Source organism: Pseudochaenichthys georgianus, chromosome 4 (assembly GCF_902827115.2).
Source record: "Pseudochaenichthys georgianus chromosome 4, fPseGeo1.2, whole genome shotgun sequence".
NCBI lineage: Eukaryota > Metazoa > Chordata > Actinopteri > Perciformes > Channichthyidae > Pseudochaenichthys > Pseudochaenichthys georgianus.
Window position 1 is genome coordinate 886,832 of NC_047506.1, and position 17,412 is coordinate 904,243.

The following is a 17,412-nucleotide window of genomic DNA, read 5'->3' on the forward strand; positions in this document are numbered from 1 at the left end:
TCGTATGTAAATCTGACAGTACAGCAGTAGCCAATCAAACCGCGTGTATGCTGGGAGAGCCAGACCGCAGTTATTGTTGAACTCAAATACCTGTACTTTCTACTTCTTACATGTTGAACACAAATACCTGTACTTTCTACTTCTTACATGTTGAACTCAAATACCTGTACTTTCTACTTCTTACATGTTGAACTCAAATACCTGTACTTTCTACTTCTTACATGTTGAACACAAATACCTGTACTTTCTACTTCTTACATGTTGAACTCAAATACCTGTACTTTCTACTTCTCACATGTTGACCTCAAATAACTGTACTTTCTACTTCTACATGTTGAACTCAAATACCTGTACTTTCTACTTCTTACATGTTGAACACAAATACCTGTACTTTCTACTTCTTACATGTTGAACCCAAATACCTGTACTTTCTACTTCTTACATGTTGAACTCAAATACCTGTACTTTCTACTTCTCTCATGTTGAACTCAAATACCTGTACTTTCTACTTCTTACATGTTGAACACAAATACCTGTACTTTCTACTTCTCACATGTTGAACACAAATACCTGTACTTTCTACTTCTTACATGTTGAACACGAATACCTGTACTTTCTACTTCTTACATGTTGAACACAAATACCTGTACTTTCTACTTCTTACATGTTGAACACAAATACCTGTACTTTCTACTTCTTACATGTTGAACTCAAATACCTGTACTTTCTACTTCTCACATGTTGAACTCAAATACCTGTACTTTCTACTTCTCACATGTTGAACTCAAATACCTGTACTTTCTACTTCTCTCATGTTGAACTCAAATACCTGTACTTTCTACTTCTTACATGTTGAACACAAATACCTGTACTTTCTACTTCTCACATGTTGAACACAAATACCTGTACTTTCTACTTCTTACTTGTTGAACTCAAATACCTGAACTTTCTACTTCTTACATGTTGAACTCAAATACCTGTACTTTCTACTTCTCACATGTTGAACTCAAATACCTGTACTTTCTACTTCTCACATGTTGAACTCAAATACCTGAACTTTCTACTTCTTACATGTTGAACCCAAATACCTGTACTTTCTACTTCTCACATGTTGAACTCAAATACCTGAACTTTCTACTTCTTACATGTTGAACTCAAATACCTGTACTTTCTACTTCTCACATGTTGAACTCAAATACCTGTACTTTCTACTTCTCACATGTTGAACTCAAATACCTGTACTTTCTACTTCTTACATGTTGAACTCAAATACCTGTACTTTCTACTTCTCTCATTTCCAAACAGCTGGTTCCTTTAGTCTGAATGTGTGTTGGTGCGTGGTCATTATTCTTCAGAATCACTGCGTGCCTATTGGTTGGAACACGATCCGTGTATCCATCACTTCCTGGTCTTCTCTAAAGAAGAGGGACCAATGGAAACGTTGTCATGTTGCCGTTGGTCACCATGGAAACATTCATTAGCTAACAATGACATTATTGTTCTATTAATATAAAGGGAGGTCAGGTACTCTTTAAAGCAGCTGCTAGCTATGGGTACTTTCTACTGAAGTACACTTCAAAGCCTCTTTACTTTGACTTGAGTAAAGAAGTTTAGCCAGTACTTCTACTTTCACCAGAGTATCTTTAAACACGAGTATCTGTACTTCTACTTGAGTAAAGGATGTGTGTACTTTTGCCATCTCTGGGGACAGTGCTACCATATTAGAGATACATAGGTTGTCGTATAGGCATTCAAAATCATTCGCAGACCTATGGGGTGGCTGTAGCTCAGGAGTTAGACGCCGGTCATCAACCAATCAGATGATGGATCACTCCTCAACCCCTGCAGTCAACATGTTGATGTTTCATTGGGCAAGATACTTAACCCCAAAGTACCTCTAATGGCCAACAGTGTGTGTGAATGTTAGCCTCCCTGAGCAGGTGCATCTTGTACGGATGCCTCTGTATGAATGTGTAAATGGCTGAATGCTGACTTGTATATGAAAGGTGCTTCAGTTTGTCGTGTAGCTGTTAACCTTCAGTTCAACTGTTCATATGTTGATGTTCAGCCCTATACCCATTCTTCACAAATGCAAGGCCCCGTGTGTCTGGATCAAGCAGCACTCGTAAATGTTACCATTGAAACGGAAGACATTTCCAATCAGTTGTATAATACCATCAAAGTAATCAACCTTGGGGAAGCTAATGGATGTGTGCACTTGTAATATAGCTATAAGTTCTACAGATCCATATTACAGTGATATGTAAGCATGACATTCCCAAAACATGGACAAACGAATAGCTTTGAAGTGACATGTTTGACATTATTGAATTGCAGCACAAATACTGATTATACATAGGCTACCGTATTTTCTGGACTACAAGTCGCACCTGAAAAAATATGTGTCGTTAAGAGAAAAAAAACATATATAAGTCGCTTCGGTGTATACGTTGGTGGAGCTGGCGCCGCATGTAGTGAGGATTGGTCCCCGTGCTGAGGACCCGGGTTCAAATCCTTTCTGTCTCCTCCTTTCAACATTGCTACCTCAACTATAGCACTGGCTGCCAAATAAAATCTTACATTACTTGTTAGACGCTTTTATCCAAAGCGACTTACATACTCAATGCTGTGGACAATCCCCACTGGAGCAATTTGGGGTGAAGGGACACAACGACATGCTGACTGCAGTGGGGTTTGAACCTGATCTCAACACCAACGCACTATCCACTGCGCCACACGCCTTACAAAAATTGTAAAGACTGGAAAAGTGCTTTTTTAATGTATTCATATATTTTACAGGGACAGTGCACAATAATCAACATTTCTGTAAAGCTGTTTTTCGTAGTCCCTGGACAGATTTTGTAAGTCAACCAAGTAAATACAATCACATAAAAACATGAAACATACAGTCCTGGAAATATTATTATATACACATTTGCTTCAAAGGTGACATTATGCTAATGTCCAGGTTATATTTTGGTGACTAGAACATGTTCACGCTTTCATATTACAAAATATATATATCTGCCTTTCTGCGTGGACATGTTTTCACCCTCTGTGTCTGTTCTCCCTCCAGACAGAGCCCCTGTCTGTCTGCCTTCGTCCCGCCCAGTTCTGCTCTGATTGGTCAGGGTTTCTTCTGTGTTTTCTGTGCTCTCAGCATCTCTGCCGCCAGGGACGACTGTAATAGCCGAAGCAGCACTTTCTACCTACATGTGGTGTACAGTAGTTGTGACGTCACAGCCATACCAAAGTCATCTTGTTTTAAAGGCACAGTATCTGAGAAAGTAGGCTTTTTGGATTGAACATTAAAGTCATGAAATCTCACCTTTTCACACGAGGGGACCTTTAACGGAGAAACATGTGTGTAATAATAGTCTCTGATTTGATTACATCGTCATCGTCACGGTGTTGGTTTCCTTTGTAACAACCCGTCATCCCTTTTGTATGTCTTTTATCGACATACAGTGCAACTCAAAGTGTGATTGCTCTGCTGCCAAACCAATCCGAGAGAACATCGATTAGCAGCGTTTTCCTTTTGCTTCCAGTTGACTGTCTCGTGAAGCTCGATATATAATGATGTGAGAATGATGTTACGGTGAGTGAAGCAAGCGGGACTCGAACACAGATGACACTGAACAGTCCTTTATATCAAGGCTAAATGTCAAAAGTCAGAACACAAGACTAATCAAGGAGACAAGTGAGGAGGGAGGAGGGAACACAGGGGCAACAGGTGGACACAATCAAGGGAACAGGTAGGAGGGAACACACACAGACAGGTCTAGACGAGACAAAACACAACACACACAGATCGTGACAAATTGAAGACGACTACATCTAAAAACACACACCCCTCTATAAATAATGAAAACGCCCTCAGAGTGGCTGAACGGCGTTATGAAGACTTTGACCTTTGGATCGGCAGTGATCAGCCGGGTCTAACAGTCTGGCAGTGTCAGCCGTGTGAATGGCCGGGAGTTGGCATGCGAGGAGACACGATCGATCGGATGACACACGCGTGGAACAGGTGCCGCTCTGCCTTCCTCTCTTTGTCCACGCTCGCTCGCTGCAGCTGGGTCTGGTCGCGCCCTCCGCCTGCTCTTGGCTTTATCTGCTTTCAATGGCTGGAGATTGCACTGCCACGCAGCCAACACGCTCGCCCCTGCCAGCCCGCTGCTCCGTCACTCGTGCGAAACACACAAGGCCCAACGGATGAAAGCTAAGGAACATCTCTCACCTCTTTTTAATCTGTAACACAGTGGTTACTGGATAATTAAACCTACTGTCATCACGAGGCTATACTATTATCTCTCGAGTCGTCTGTGCCTATCAGCTCTTATCTGTGCTTATGCATGTATGTAGGCTTTTACTTGGACATACGTGCTTTAAAATGTGCTGCTTATGTGTTAATTATTATTATTATGTGCTTATAATAATAATAATAATTCATTTATTTGATATAGCTGCCTTTCAAGGCTCTCAAGGTCAAACACATAATAAAACAAGATACACAATACACCAGCAGCATAAGAGACGTAAACAAGACAATGCAGTATATAAATCAATCAATGTATGTGTTCTTCTAATGCCATCAATATGCCAGTGGCTGCTGATTTAAAAATAAGTATGTATGGCTTAATCTGGCACACTTACATGATGGACTCAAGTGCTTAATGTTAATTAATTTGCATTATTTCAAATGGAGTCCGTGAGATCATACAATACAGTTACGACAGAACATACCGAACACCGATTAGATACCGATACAAAGGAAGAAGGAAAATAAAGAGTGATCAACAGGAGAAGTCACAACCGTGTGTGTATTCTTAACGAGTACTTGCTGTAGCACCGTAATGCTATTGGTGACCAATCCATCACCAACTCACCAACAGTTCCTCTTAGCACCTATGATAACATAATGGACATCTGTTTTTCAAACCATGCTAAAATATTACCTTATTATTTAAGATGCCAATTTTCTTTTGATTTGGATATACTTTAGTAACCCCCGTGGGGAAATTGATTCTCTGCATTTGGAGCAGTGTGCTGCCATTTTGAACGGCGCCCGGGGAGCAGCGTGGGGAACGGTGCCTTGCTCAGGGACACCTCGGTAGCACTTGGTCTTGCCGGGACTTGAACTGGTGACCTTCCAGTTGCCAGGCCAACTCCCTAACGGCCCGTCTACACTACAGGCATCAACAAATCTTGAAGCTGGGCGTGTCTGAGGCTTGGCGATTTCTCGCGACCAACAACCAATCAGGAATCTCCCGCCCCCGGCATACAAAGCAATAGCGATGTTAAAACGAAGTAAACTGGATATAAAATCCCCAAACAGGCGAAAACTTACTAGTTTCACCCCCTGTCTCTGCCACCTCCCTCCATGCCTGGCTCCTCCGGTCTGTATCCCGGTAGATGAACAGAGACTGATCGTACAGCACCGGGTGATTCACTACCGCTCCATTTTTTTGAATATGACTAAATGACCTGCGTAGTCTCTCCCAGCGTACACGCGGTTTGATTGGCTAGCCCTTGTACTGTCAGATTTGCATACGCGGGATTTGATTGGCTGATGCCAAGCATCGATGCCGATAGATGCTCGTGATGCTTGCAAAGCCATGCCATGCTCCCCACAATGCAGTTCGGCGAAGATTCAAAATCAACTACGTCACCCCATTCAAGTGAATGGGCGAAGCGTTGAAAGCATTTTTCGATGCCTGTAGTGTAGACGGGGCGTAAGGACTTCGCCACCACCGCCCCACATGTGAACGTTATCCCATATCACATCAATATTCCATACCAATATTTGTAAGGTATTTCACGCAGTTGATGTCACTCTTATTGTAGAACCTAGTATGTGTAGTATGTAAGTGTTTATGTATCCTGAGTCCTGCCCACAGGCACACGTGGTTAATTCTCCCTCAGCACATGCAATTTCCACATGAAAAAGGTCACTTATCAACATATAGCCTTCACGCCTCCCTCTGACACCCACTGCCCGCCTTTTAATGTCTGTACAACATTATGCCTTTTTGAAATTAGAATTAGCAGAGTCTATGAAGAATGACTAGACAAAGTACAACAGTTCTACATTTCACCAAGCTCTAGCTCGAGTCGCGCTGTGCAGAGAGAGATGTGTGCAGGCTCCGGCGTGCTGGAATGAGACTAATGGTGAGTGGCGACTCACCGTTAGTGCGAGCTGCAGAAGCTGTGGATGGGATTCAAATGTAAATACGGCTCAGTCATCAGCTTATTGTTGTGCAATTTCTCTCTCGCTGCTTGTGTGCTACTGTCGCATGCTGTGTTATAAAACTAGAAACACACCGCTTTAAATATGCAATTTAAGACTGAAATACGGCATGTGTTTGTGTATGGACTCGGAGTTCTTTGAGTCTTCTGTAGTCGTATATAAAGTAGTGTGTGTGTGTGTGTGTGTGTGTGTGTGTGTGTGTGTGTGTGTGTGTGTGTGTGTGTGTGTGTGTGTGTGTGTGTGTGTGTGTGTGTGTGTGTGCGTGTGTGTGTGTGTGTGTGTGTGTGTGTGTGTGTGTGTGTGTGTGTGTGTGTGTGTGTGTGTGTGTGTGTGTGTGTGTGTGTGTGTGTGTGTGTGTGTGTGTGTGTGTGTGTGGCACAAAGGCAAGTACACAGGGTGCAAACCTTTATATATACAGGCTATGGTGCAAACATGAGGTGGCCAAGTGGACAGTCAGTCATCCACACATGGGCTCACAGAGGTGTGTGTGTGTGTGTGTGTGTGTGTGTGTGTGTGTGTGTGTGTGTGTGTGTGTGTGTGTGTGTGTGTGTGTGTGTGTGTGTGTGTGTGTGTGTGTGTGTGTGTGACAAGCTGACTAGTGGATTAGGTCTGTCTGATGGCAGAAGGAGAGGGATCTCCTTTGACAGTGTGGTAGTTAGCCCATCTGTCTATAATCAGGTGTGTGTGTGTGTGTGTGTGTGTGTGTGTGTGTGTGTGTGTGTGTGTGTGTGTGTGTGTGTGTGTGTGTGTGTGTGTGTGTGTGTGTGTGTGTGTGTGTGTGTGTGTGTGTGTGTGTGTGTTGTACTTTCCACCAGGGGGTCGACAGTACCCTGATGCAGAGGTTTGAGGGGCTTGTGATGTCCTGCTTGCCAGGGATCGTAGCTGCCTGGAATCGACTGGTTGAAAGCATTGGATTAATCTCAGAGCCAAGAGAAAATAAACTGTCAATTTGTACATTTCCTCTGCAGCTCTGACAAGAAAGCCAACGCACTCTCTGCTCACGTTTCCCCCCCATCTCTTGGAATCTGACATGCATTAATCCCTGCATGCGGTCTCCTTCATGTGCGCTCCACATATGAATCAGGAGATACATGCAAGGCCTATATTTAGCATTCTTGTCATGCAATCATCTACTTCCCAGTCATCGTGTAGACAGCTCTGAGGATCGGAAGCAGGGAAATAGTTCCCATCGGATTAATTATACTTCCACTGATCATCTGGATCTTTTTGCTGTGGATGGTATATTGTGTGTGAGATATGGATGGGCTGTTGGTTTTCCTGCTCCCCATACATGCTGCTCTCTGTGGGCTTTGCTTTGAAGAGACTCGCACATGTCGTGGGGAAATGGGCAGAAGCTCTAAACGCCGGCAAAGACCACCATGAAGATGAAACACTATAAGTAGGCTCTGCTCTGTGTGACTTAGTGTTGACGTGAGTCCGTCTTGACTGGACTTTGGCCAATACAAAAAACAAATAATAACACCATCCATCCATCCATCCATCTTCTCCCGCCTATCCGTGGTCGGGTCTCGGGGGTAGCAGTTCCAGCAGAGAGGCCCAAACTTTCTTTTCCCCTCATCAACCAGCTCTGACTGGGGGGTCCCAAGGCGCTCCCAGGCCAGCGAAGAGATATAATCCCTCCACCTGGTCCTAGCTCTACCCCTCGGTCTCCTCCCAGCTGGACGTGCCTGGAACACCTCCCTAGGGAGGCGCCCAGGTGGCATCCTAACTAGGTGCCCGAACCACCTCAACTGGCTCCTTTCGACGTGAAGGAGGAGCGGCTCCACTCCGAGTCCCTCCCTGATGACCGAACCTCTCACCTTATCTCTAAGGGAGACGCCAGCCACCCTGCGGAGAAAACCCATCTCGACCGCTTGTATCCGCGATCTCGTTCTTTCGGTCGTGACCCATCCTTCATGACCGTAGGTGAGGGGAGGAACCGGTAGACAGAGAGCTTTGCCTTCTGGCTCAGCTCCCTTTTCGTCACACGGTGCGGTAAAGCGACTGCAGTACCGCTCCCGCTGCTCCGGTTCTCCGGCCCATCTCACGCTGCATTGTTCCCTCACTCGAGAACAAGACCCCGAGATACTTGAACTCCTTCACTTGGGGTAAGGACTCATTCCCTACTTGGAGTGGACAGTCCATCGGTTTCCTGCTGAGAACCATGGCCTAATAACACGTTTAATACAAATCTAACTTTTATTTTTTGTATGTAGCACGTATTGTGATGTTGCGAATTCTGATCGCTCGGTGATGATACCAATACCTGTGGAATCTGTGGAATCTCAGCTTCAATCGGATATTTTGTTTGTGTAGTTACGATAAGTAATGGTATTCTGACCTTGAGTTCTGTGCTAAGGGTGCTTAGACGCTTCTTGTGAGACTTGTGCTTTGTTTCGGTAAAAATGGTTAATATCTTCAGTTAGCTGGGTTTCTAACCGTTAAGTGAGTATGACACTTTTTTTTCTTTTTTTTATTTATCCAGGAATGTCCCATTGAGATACAAGATCTCTTCTTCCAGGGAGTCCTGACCAACACGGCACACAGCAAGTTTCAACATAAAACAAGGGCATTAAACAAAAAAAACATACAATTCAAATATAAATCCAGAAGGCCATTTGTGCCGTGGCAAGAAGCATACTCACATCAGCAATAGCATCAGGTACACAGTTACTTGTTTCATGAAGGGCTAATCGTAGCATACCTTTAAAAGCATTTACAGTAGGAAGCGCCTCGAGACAAAGTTTTACTTGCAGCGTATTCCATAGAAAGGGAGCATAGTGGGAGAATGCAGCTTTACCGAGCTCTGACTGCATCAAAGGAACATTTAAAAGCATCCCATTGGCTGCTCGTCTGGTATTAAAAAAGCAAGTATAAAAGGACAGAAGTCTGGAGATATATAAGGGCAGCTTACCTAGCAATGACTTAAGGATAAACATCAACATGTGTGATTGTCTTCTTTGGTGCAGAGAGGACCGTCCTGAGGACTGATGCAGAGTGCAGTGGTGGGTGCGAGAGCCTGCACCCGTTACAAAGCGTAGAGCAGTGTGGTACGCAGAGTCCAGCTTTTTAAGCAGGGAGGAAGAAGCATGCATATAGATCACATCGCCATGGTGATAGAAAGACAGACAGAAAGGAACTCTGCACACTTCTCTTCCTGCTTCAGACGGGACACATTTCTTTAAACGAAAGAAAAAGCCCAGTTTAGGTCTAAGTTTTTTTTTTTATTAATAGGTTGTTAAATATTAAGAAGCCCTGAGACGTTATGGTTGATTGCTGTTATTGTAAGTCTTGTTCATGATCAGCCAAAACATATGTTGTGTAATATATTGTCTGCGTGGTGTCGAAGCGTCATATTCTCTTGTGCCCAATGTTTGTGATATTTTTTACAGATGCCCTTTTATGTTTTACTTTCCCTGCAATGTGTTATACAGATCGTAGTGCATGTAAATCAGGGGTCTCAAACTCAAGGCCCGGGGGCCAAATCCGGCCCGCGACTTCATTTTCTGCGGCCCCACAAGAGCTTGCAAAGAATATAATATGTTTATTATACGGTTACATGCCGATTTACAGAAGCACGTTGCCCATAAACTACATGTCCCACAATGCATCTCAAATATGCCTTCTTTCTCAAAATGTCTTTTTCTCCAGAATGTTCTTTTCTTTTTAAATCATTTTGTGACATTCTCACTGAAGAGACTTCCAATTATTTGCCCTATCTTCTGCTTTCACATGTAGTTAATTATGAAGTTATTACCCTATCCGATAATAATCCAATGCAGAGGCAATAATGTAATACATTATTTTATATATATTAAATATCTATATATGTCTTTTTATGTCTCCCCCCATTTTTATGTCTCCCCCCCCCCCCCCCCCCCCCCTGCCTGAAACGTCATAGTGACATCACTGCGTTACACTTTCCCTTCTATTGGCTAGCGCTCCAACACATTGTACGTGATAGGCTAAGGGGCGGGACATCTCTAAGCAGTTGACCAATCACAACAAAGCCGGCCAGCTAACCAATCAGAGCAGACTGGTTTCAGACAGAGGGTGAAAAGAGGTACAGGCAGTATGAGAAAAACAAAGAGCTTTTGAACATGAATCCTCTTTCCCAGTACGGGAACAACATACGTGAAGGAGTAGCGACTCCATTGACCCAGTGTTCCTAACTGTGTTTCTCTGTCTCCGCAGGGAACCTCGGCCGTGTTGACTACATCAGTGAGTTTGAGTTTGACCTCTTCATCCGACCCGACACCTGCAACCCCCGCTTCAGAGTGTGGTTCAACTTCACCGTGGAGAACGTCCGCGAGACACAGGTCAGCCCATCCGATACTAACAATCCCTAAAGCTTCTCTCCCACTTTCATATTTTATTCCATAATAAGCACATTCAAACCGAAGCTACCGAGTGCTCCGTTTCTCCACACTCGTGCTGTGGAAATGTCTTGTTAGTGGGAACACCTGTAAGCCCTGTCGTTCTGCAATGGGTGGGCCTTTCTCTTAAGGGCGGGCTATGACTAAAGCCAGTGGTGCAGAGATTGTTTTAATGAAGAAACACATCCAACTTATCTTCTACACTTCACCTCTCGATGAGAAGCATTGTAATGTAGACAATGTTACGATGACATGCTTTGAGACCTCTCTTTCACTAGTGTCATACTCTGCATTGTTGGTATACGGTATGTTGTTACTTATATAAAGCCAAGATTTAGTTGGATCCACTTTGATAAAGATATAAGCTATAGCTTCAGTATTAATGAGAGAAAAGCCTCGCTTTAAAAGGCAGTACCATGAACGTAGCATGAGATGCGGCATTTTCTCGTGACAACTATAACAATCCATCCTTCCATCCATCTTCTCCCGCCTATCCGTGGTCGGGTCGCGGGGGTACCCTCATCCACCAGCTCTGACTGGGGGGTCCCAAGGCGCTCCCAGGCCAGCGAAGAGATATAATCCCTCCACCTGGTCCTAGGTCTACCCCTTGGTCTCTTCCCAGCTGGACGTGCCTGGAACACCTGCCTAGGGAGGCGCCCAGGTGGCATCCTAGCTAGGTGCCCGAACCACCTCAACTGGCTCCTTTCGACGCGAAGGAGCTATAACAATCTCTAATCTAATCAAGGCTTTGAAAGGGCCTTTTTTTGGTTCGTACCCAAAAGATAATTAGTTATCATAGTAATTTATATATTTAAAGATCCTTATCAGACACCAGGTTGTGTTTCCGTTCTGAAATAATATTCTGGATCATCTACTGGATGTCTACAGTCAGCAGAAGATGTTTATGATTCGATATTATACAGTCCATGTCTTACCTATACAACTCGTGCAGATCCTTGAACACATTTCAATGCATTCCATGTTGTGCCCAAAACACCCCAAAAGTTGTTCGTCCTCAGAATTGAGGCAGTCATCTATTTCCTTCCTCTTTTCTCGTCACAGCCTTCGAGCTTGACTCTGCCACTAGCGAGCTCTGAGCTCTGTGATTGGCTGACAGAGGTGGTCACATGCCACAGAGATACACTGCATGTGGGTACAGTGAGTGTGGCTTCGGGGGGGGTGGAGGCTTGTTCTCTTCTCCTTGAAAACTTAGCAGGATAAGAAGAAGGTAAAATTGACAATCTTGGGCGACTGCTGCCGTGTAACATGTGCGCGTACAGGCTTGTCAGGATTAGATACGAGGCAAACCAAAAAGGAGAGATAAAGTTGAGAGGGAGTAGGATATAAAAGGGTAAACATATTGACGAAATGAGAGCGAGAAAAAGGCGTGGATGAATAGAGCGTGCTGTTGCTGCCGTCTTCCTGTAGTGTCCGGCCCAGCCTATCTGAGGCTATCAGGCCTATCAGCCCATCTCCCTGCAGTGCTGTAGTCAGCACTAATCACATTTTATGGCTCTGAGATGAATGGGAGGCCTCGGCTTGGAGCCTGATCGATCCCAGGGCCAGATAGACCAGCATGCAGTCTGCTGCCCGGCCAACAGGATATGTGCCGCTGTGGCAAGATGACAGAGAAAGTGTGGGAGCGAGGTGGAGAGAAAGCGATCGGGGAATATGACACAGAAGATTGATAAATGTCCACACTATGTACACGGCACATGCTAAGCTTACATGTGAACAAACATTTCCATTGCTCTCCATCCATAGGCCCCTCTTTTATAGAACCCTGTTTCTTATCTGTCCAATTTCCTTCTTCAAAGAGGCCTTGTGTGAATTTAATCTACTCCAGTCGAAGGTGTTGTGGTTAAGTGCTGCCTGTGCATTTTGTGTGTGTGTGTGTGTGTGTGTGTATATACTGACGCTGTGATTATAGTGTGCCTGGAAACGTCAGAATTCATAAATCGTTGGTCTACACCCTAATGATTGTAATACTGCTATGATTTGATGGAGGAAGCGAAATTAAAGAGACACAAAATAAGAACGTGAGTAAATAAAGCAGCTAAGTGTAGCTATGTGGGACGAGGCTGTGCTATAGAGATATCAGTGGGTTCCAGGGGAGAGCTGGGCTGCTGGAGTGTTTCATCCAGCTAAGCCTTGCTAACTCTCAGCCTGAGCCAGGGGAATGGGGAACAGTAAAAGCCCGTGATATTGGAAGTGAGATGGCCATTTTGAAGGAATGTAAGCTGGTGAAACAGATTTGGTCTGCCTCAATCAGCTTAGCAGCTTTGTGGGAATTGGCTTCACCGTAGCACCGGTTATGATGGATGGCTGGATGGATGAATGTCTCTTTTTTTGTATGTCCTTTCTTTTTTGTGTGTTTTTCAAACCACTCACTTACCTCAAAGACTCAGACCAATTCTGGGAGCGCTGGTTTGCAACGAACGGGAGCTTGGCACTGTGTGTTCCTTCGGGTCTCTCGAGTCTTCACTGGTTCTCATGGAGACATACTACATGAAAAGTCTGTTTCACTACATCTCCTTCTTGATATGATAACTTACCTAAAGTAGCCACCAAATCTAATTTCAATTGCCCTTTGGATGTTCCCATGACTCTATTTGGGAAGTCGTTCTTTCAGCTACAATATGCTTTGAGTCTTAAGGTATAATCTGAGAGGAACATGCTCAAATGTTTTTTGTTGTTGTTCAGAGCATTTAATCAGCATCTAAATCAAATCAAGTTTTATTTATATAGCACATTTATAAATTAAGATAAATTAAGATTTTTGGTCGAGCCAAAGTGCTGTACATAAAATAAAAATAGCCTACAGTAGAGTCACTTTACAGCAAATACAACAGCACAGATTGTTCAGAATATCAGCATGAGAAATACGACACCCTCTGTCCTCAGACCCTCTGTCCTCAGACCCTCTGTCCTCAGACCCTCTGTCCTCAGACCCTCTGTCCTCAGACCCTCTGTCCTTAGACCCTCTGTCCTTAGACCCTCTGTCCTCAGACCCTCTGTCCTCAGACCCTCTGTCCTCAGACCCTCTGTCCTTAGACCCTCTGTCCTTAGACCCTCTGTCCTCAGACCCTCTGTCCTCAGACCTTCTGTCCGTAGACCCTCTGTCCTCAGACCCTATGTCCTTAGATCCTCTGTCCTTAGACCCTCTGTCCTCAGACCCTCTGTCCTTAGACCCTCTGTCCTTAGATCCTCTGTCCTCAGACCCTCTGTCCTCAGACCCTATGTCCTTAGATCCTCTGTCCTCAGACCCTCTGTCCTCAGACCCTCTGTCCTCAGACCCTCTGTCCTTAGACCCTCTGTCCTTAGAACCTCTGTCCTCAGACCCTCTGTCCTTAGACCCTCTGTCCTCAGACCCTCTGTCCTCAGACCCTCTGTCCTTAGACCCTCTGTCCTTAGACCCTCTGTCCTTAGAACCTCTGTCCTTAGACCCTCTGTCCTCAGACCCTCTGTCCTCAGACCCTCTGTCCTTAGACCCCCTGTCCTTAGACCCTCTATCCTTAGACCCTCTGTCCTTAGACCCTCTGTCCTCAGACCCTCTGTCCTTAGACCCTCTGTCCTTAGACCCTCTATCCTTAGACCCTCTGTCCTTAGACCCTCTGTCCTCAGACCCTCTGTCATTAGACCCTCTGTCCTCAGACCCTCTGTCCTTAGACCCCCTGTCCTTAGACCCTCTATCCTTAGACCCTCTGTCCTTAGACCCTCTATCCTTAGACCCTCTGTCCTTAGACCCTCTATCCTTAGACCCTCTGTCCTTAGAGGGTCTACTGTAGTTCAGAACTGTTTATCCCACTTAAGGCAGCGTTGTCATGAATTTTCCAGTCCAGAAATAAATTGTCCAATTGTTCTGAATTCCCGTCATCATACAACAACTTATTTGTGTTGTTTTTGACCAAATACCTGTTATACTTTATTGGTTAAATATTAATCAATCAATCAATCAATCAATCAATCAATCAATCAATCAATCAATCAATCAATCAATCAATCAATCAATCAATCAATCAATCAATCAATCAATCAATCAATCAATGTTTATTTATAGCCCAATATCACAATGTTACATTTGTCTCAGTGGTCTTCACAGTTTGTACAGAATATCAGTATGACAATACGACACCCTCTGTCATTAGACCCTCTGTCCTTAGACCCTCTGTCCTTACACCCTCTGTCCTTAGACCCTCTGTCCTCAGACCCTCTGTCCTCAGACCCTCTGTCCTTAGTCCCTCTGTCCTTAGACCCTCACATCGTACAAGGAAACACTTCCAGAGAAACCCCACAGTTTAAAGGGGACATGGAGAAACCTCGGGGAGAGCAGCAGAGGAGGGATCCCTCTCCCAGGACGGACAGACGTGCAATAGATGCTGTGTGTAAATTGAAAAGATAATACATTTGCAAAATAGGTAGACCAAATGTTTGGAAATGCATGTGTGTAATAGGAAGATGAATCCACGAGGATATCCATCCAGGACCGATGATCCAGGACCACAGCCACGACTCAAGATCCAGGGCTCGTGATGCAGGACACAGGACCGCAGGATCATCCATGACTCCGGATCCCGGCGTATATATACGCCAAAAAGAAAGACGTGTGGGGAAGCTGGGTTAATGGGAACATGAGAGGACACGGGTACAGACAGAGAGAAGGAAGAAGCAAGATGTCCCCCGACAAACTATCAGCAAAACTAGGGGCTGAATCTAATCAGCCCTAACTATAAGCTTTATCAAAAAGGAAGGTCTTAAGCGCGCTCTTAAAAACGGATAGGGTGTCTGCCGCCCGAACACAAACTGGAAGCTGATTCCACAAAAGTGGAGCTTGATAAGAAAAGGCTCTGGCTCCCATTGCACTTTTAGAGAGAATATGACATTCCTACCAGCCTAAGTCACACTTTGTGTTAACTGTCAATAAGCAACATTTTTCACAAAAACGGTAAACAAAATATGCATGTTAGCGTCCCATTCTCCACAGGTGTGCTCACATACAGCCTCACAGAGCCTCCTGTGTGGCAAGTTATCATACTGTGTCTGTGATTGACAAAAGACCAATGTATATATTACCCATTTGAGTACCACCTACAGTATCAAGTGTCTTTTCTGATCATTTCTAGAGCATTTCTTGTTCTTCTTTGTGTGTTGTACTCCCTTTTTTATCGACTTGACTGCTTGTCTTGCCTTCTATAACCATACATGCATTATCTATTTTAGTTACAAGTATACCCCTTTGCCTACTTAGTCATCATCCAAATACTAACGCACACTTGGTGCTACACAGTGTATCTTAGAGTAATGGCCAGGAGAAATGTTCTCCCATCTCACATTCTGAATGAAATAACAGGGGACCATTAAAAAAGTTTTCGCCGGATGTCCAAACCGAGTGAATTTGAACCTGACAGCTTCTTCTACTTCATTTCAACTTCTGCCGATGTTATGACCAGAAACCAGAGGATGAGTTGATATGACACCCCATTGGGTAAGTTGATATGCCGTTCCATTCTGCTGTAGGGTGTGCTTGATGTCAGGCTCCGTGAAGGGCACGGCTGTGAGCTATTATCATAGGAGCCTTCAGGGAGCCATTCATAGAAGACAGGCAATAAAACCTTGCACCCAGTGCCTTCAACTCCTCCAGCTCTTCCACATGCTGCAGGGGTGATTTGTAAGCCTCACTTGTCCAGGGTAAGCACAGTGCACGGCGGTTACTCTCCATAATCAGGAAAGAGGCAGAATAGGCCACGTGTTACCTAGAATCCCTAACTGTCATCACGTCACCGTTTCAGACTCGCTCACCTCTTTGAAATCCGTCTTCAATTATGTTACGCAATTTGTCGAGGGGGAAAAGTTGGATGGCACATAAAGTTAAACATTAAATTAAAGGATGTTCAAGCTATCACAGAGCCATTATGGATCGTGTCTTGATGACGATAATCAACTTTTACTCAACCACTGCGAGGCAGTTATATAAATGAATTCTATCAGATATCACATGTCATAATGCCTAATTGAGTTTTTAAAAGGCCTTCTCACATCCTCGACACTTTCTAAATGTGTAATTTACTTATCAGTTTGAAAGATACCTCATTACTATGCCGACGTCTTGTGCTTAAGCAGACAAAAAAGGAACAATGAGTGAATGAGAGAAAGACAGAGAGATAGGGAGACAGCAGTGCACGGGTGGGGTAATGGATGTGATGCACATTGATTTGTTTTTTCCATCCAGAGGAGACAAGCAGGAAGAGAGGGGAGAGGAGGAGGTATTTACGAGAAATGACTTCTTAATGTAAGCAATACATTTCCCTCCCATCCTAAATAGAGCACGTTGGCGTAAGTTCTGGGAAGTCAGCTGCTGGTCGCGGTGTGTAACATCAATGCCAGCCTCCATAATAGGGCTTCTTATCTGAACTCACTGCTTCATCAGCTCTGGACAATGTTCTGGCGTTCTTCCCAATCTGGTTATACTGTATATCCGCGTCTAGTTCACCTCTGTTCCATCCCTCGATTCCTCTGTGTCCCTCGCATCTTTTCACTGTCACGTCTGTGTTGTAATTTCCTTCAGCAGTGACAGAGGCAGAAGAGGACAGGCAGCTCTCTGGCAGACATTATTGGATGAACATAAGCTAATCATTGCTGGCATAGCATGACCACGAGTGTGCAGTGCAGGCAGCTGATTGGTGGCAGTTTCTGGAAGCCCCAAGGAAGTGCGTCAGGCTTTAAATAAAATGTTCTCCAAGTGGCTAAAAGGTGGTATTACATTCTCGTGTCAGTGATGTCATTTGGGCA

General features: G+C 44.4%; 1 protein-coding gene across 1 annotated transcript in view; it reads left to right on the forward strand.

Moving 5' to 3' along the window:
* Positions 1-17,412, forward strand: part of agbl4 (AGBL carboxypeptidase 4) — a 195,864-nt gene that overhangs the window by 30,277 nt on the left and 148,175 nt on the right. The window contains exon 3 of the mRNA XM_034081208.1: positions 10,442-10,566. Coding sequence (XP_033937099.1) covers positions 10,442-10,566 — 125 coding nt within the window. The remainder of the gene's footprint in view (positions 1-10,441; positions 10,567-17,412) is intronic.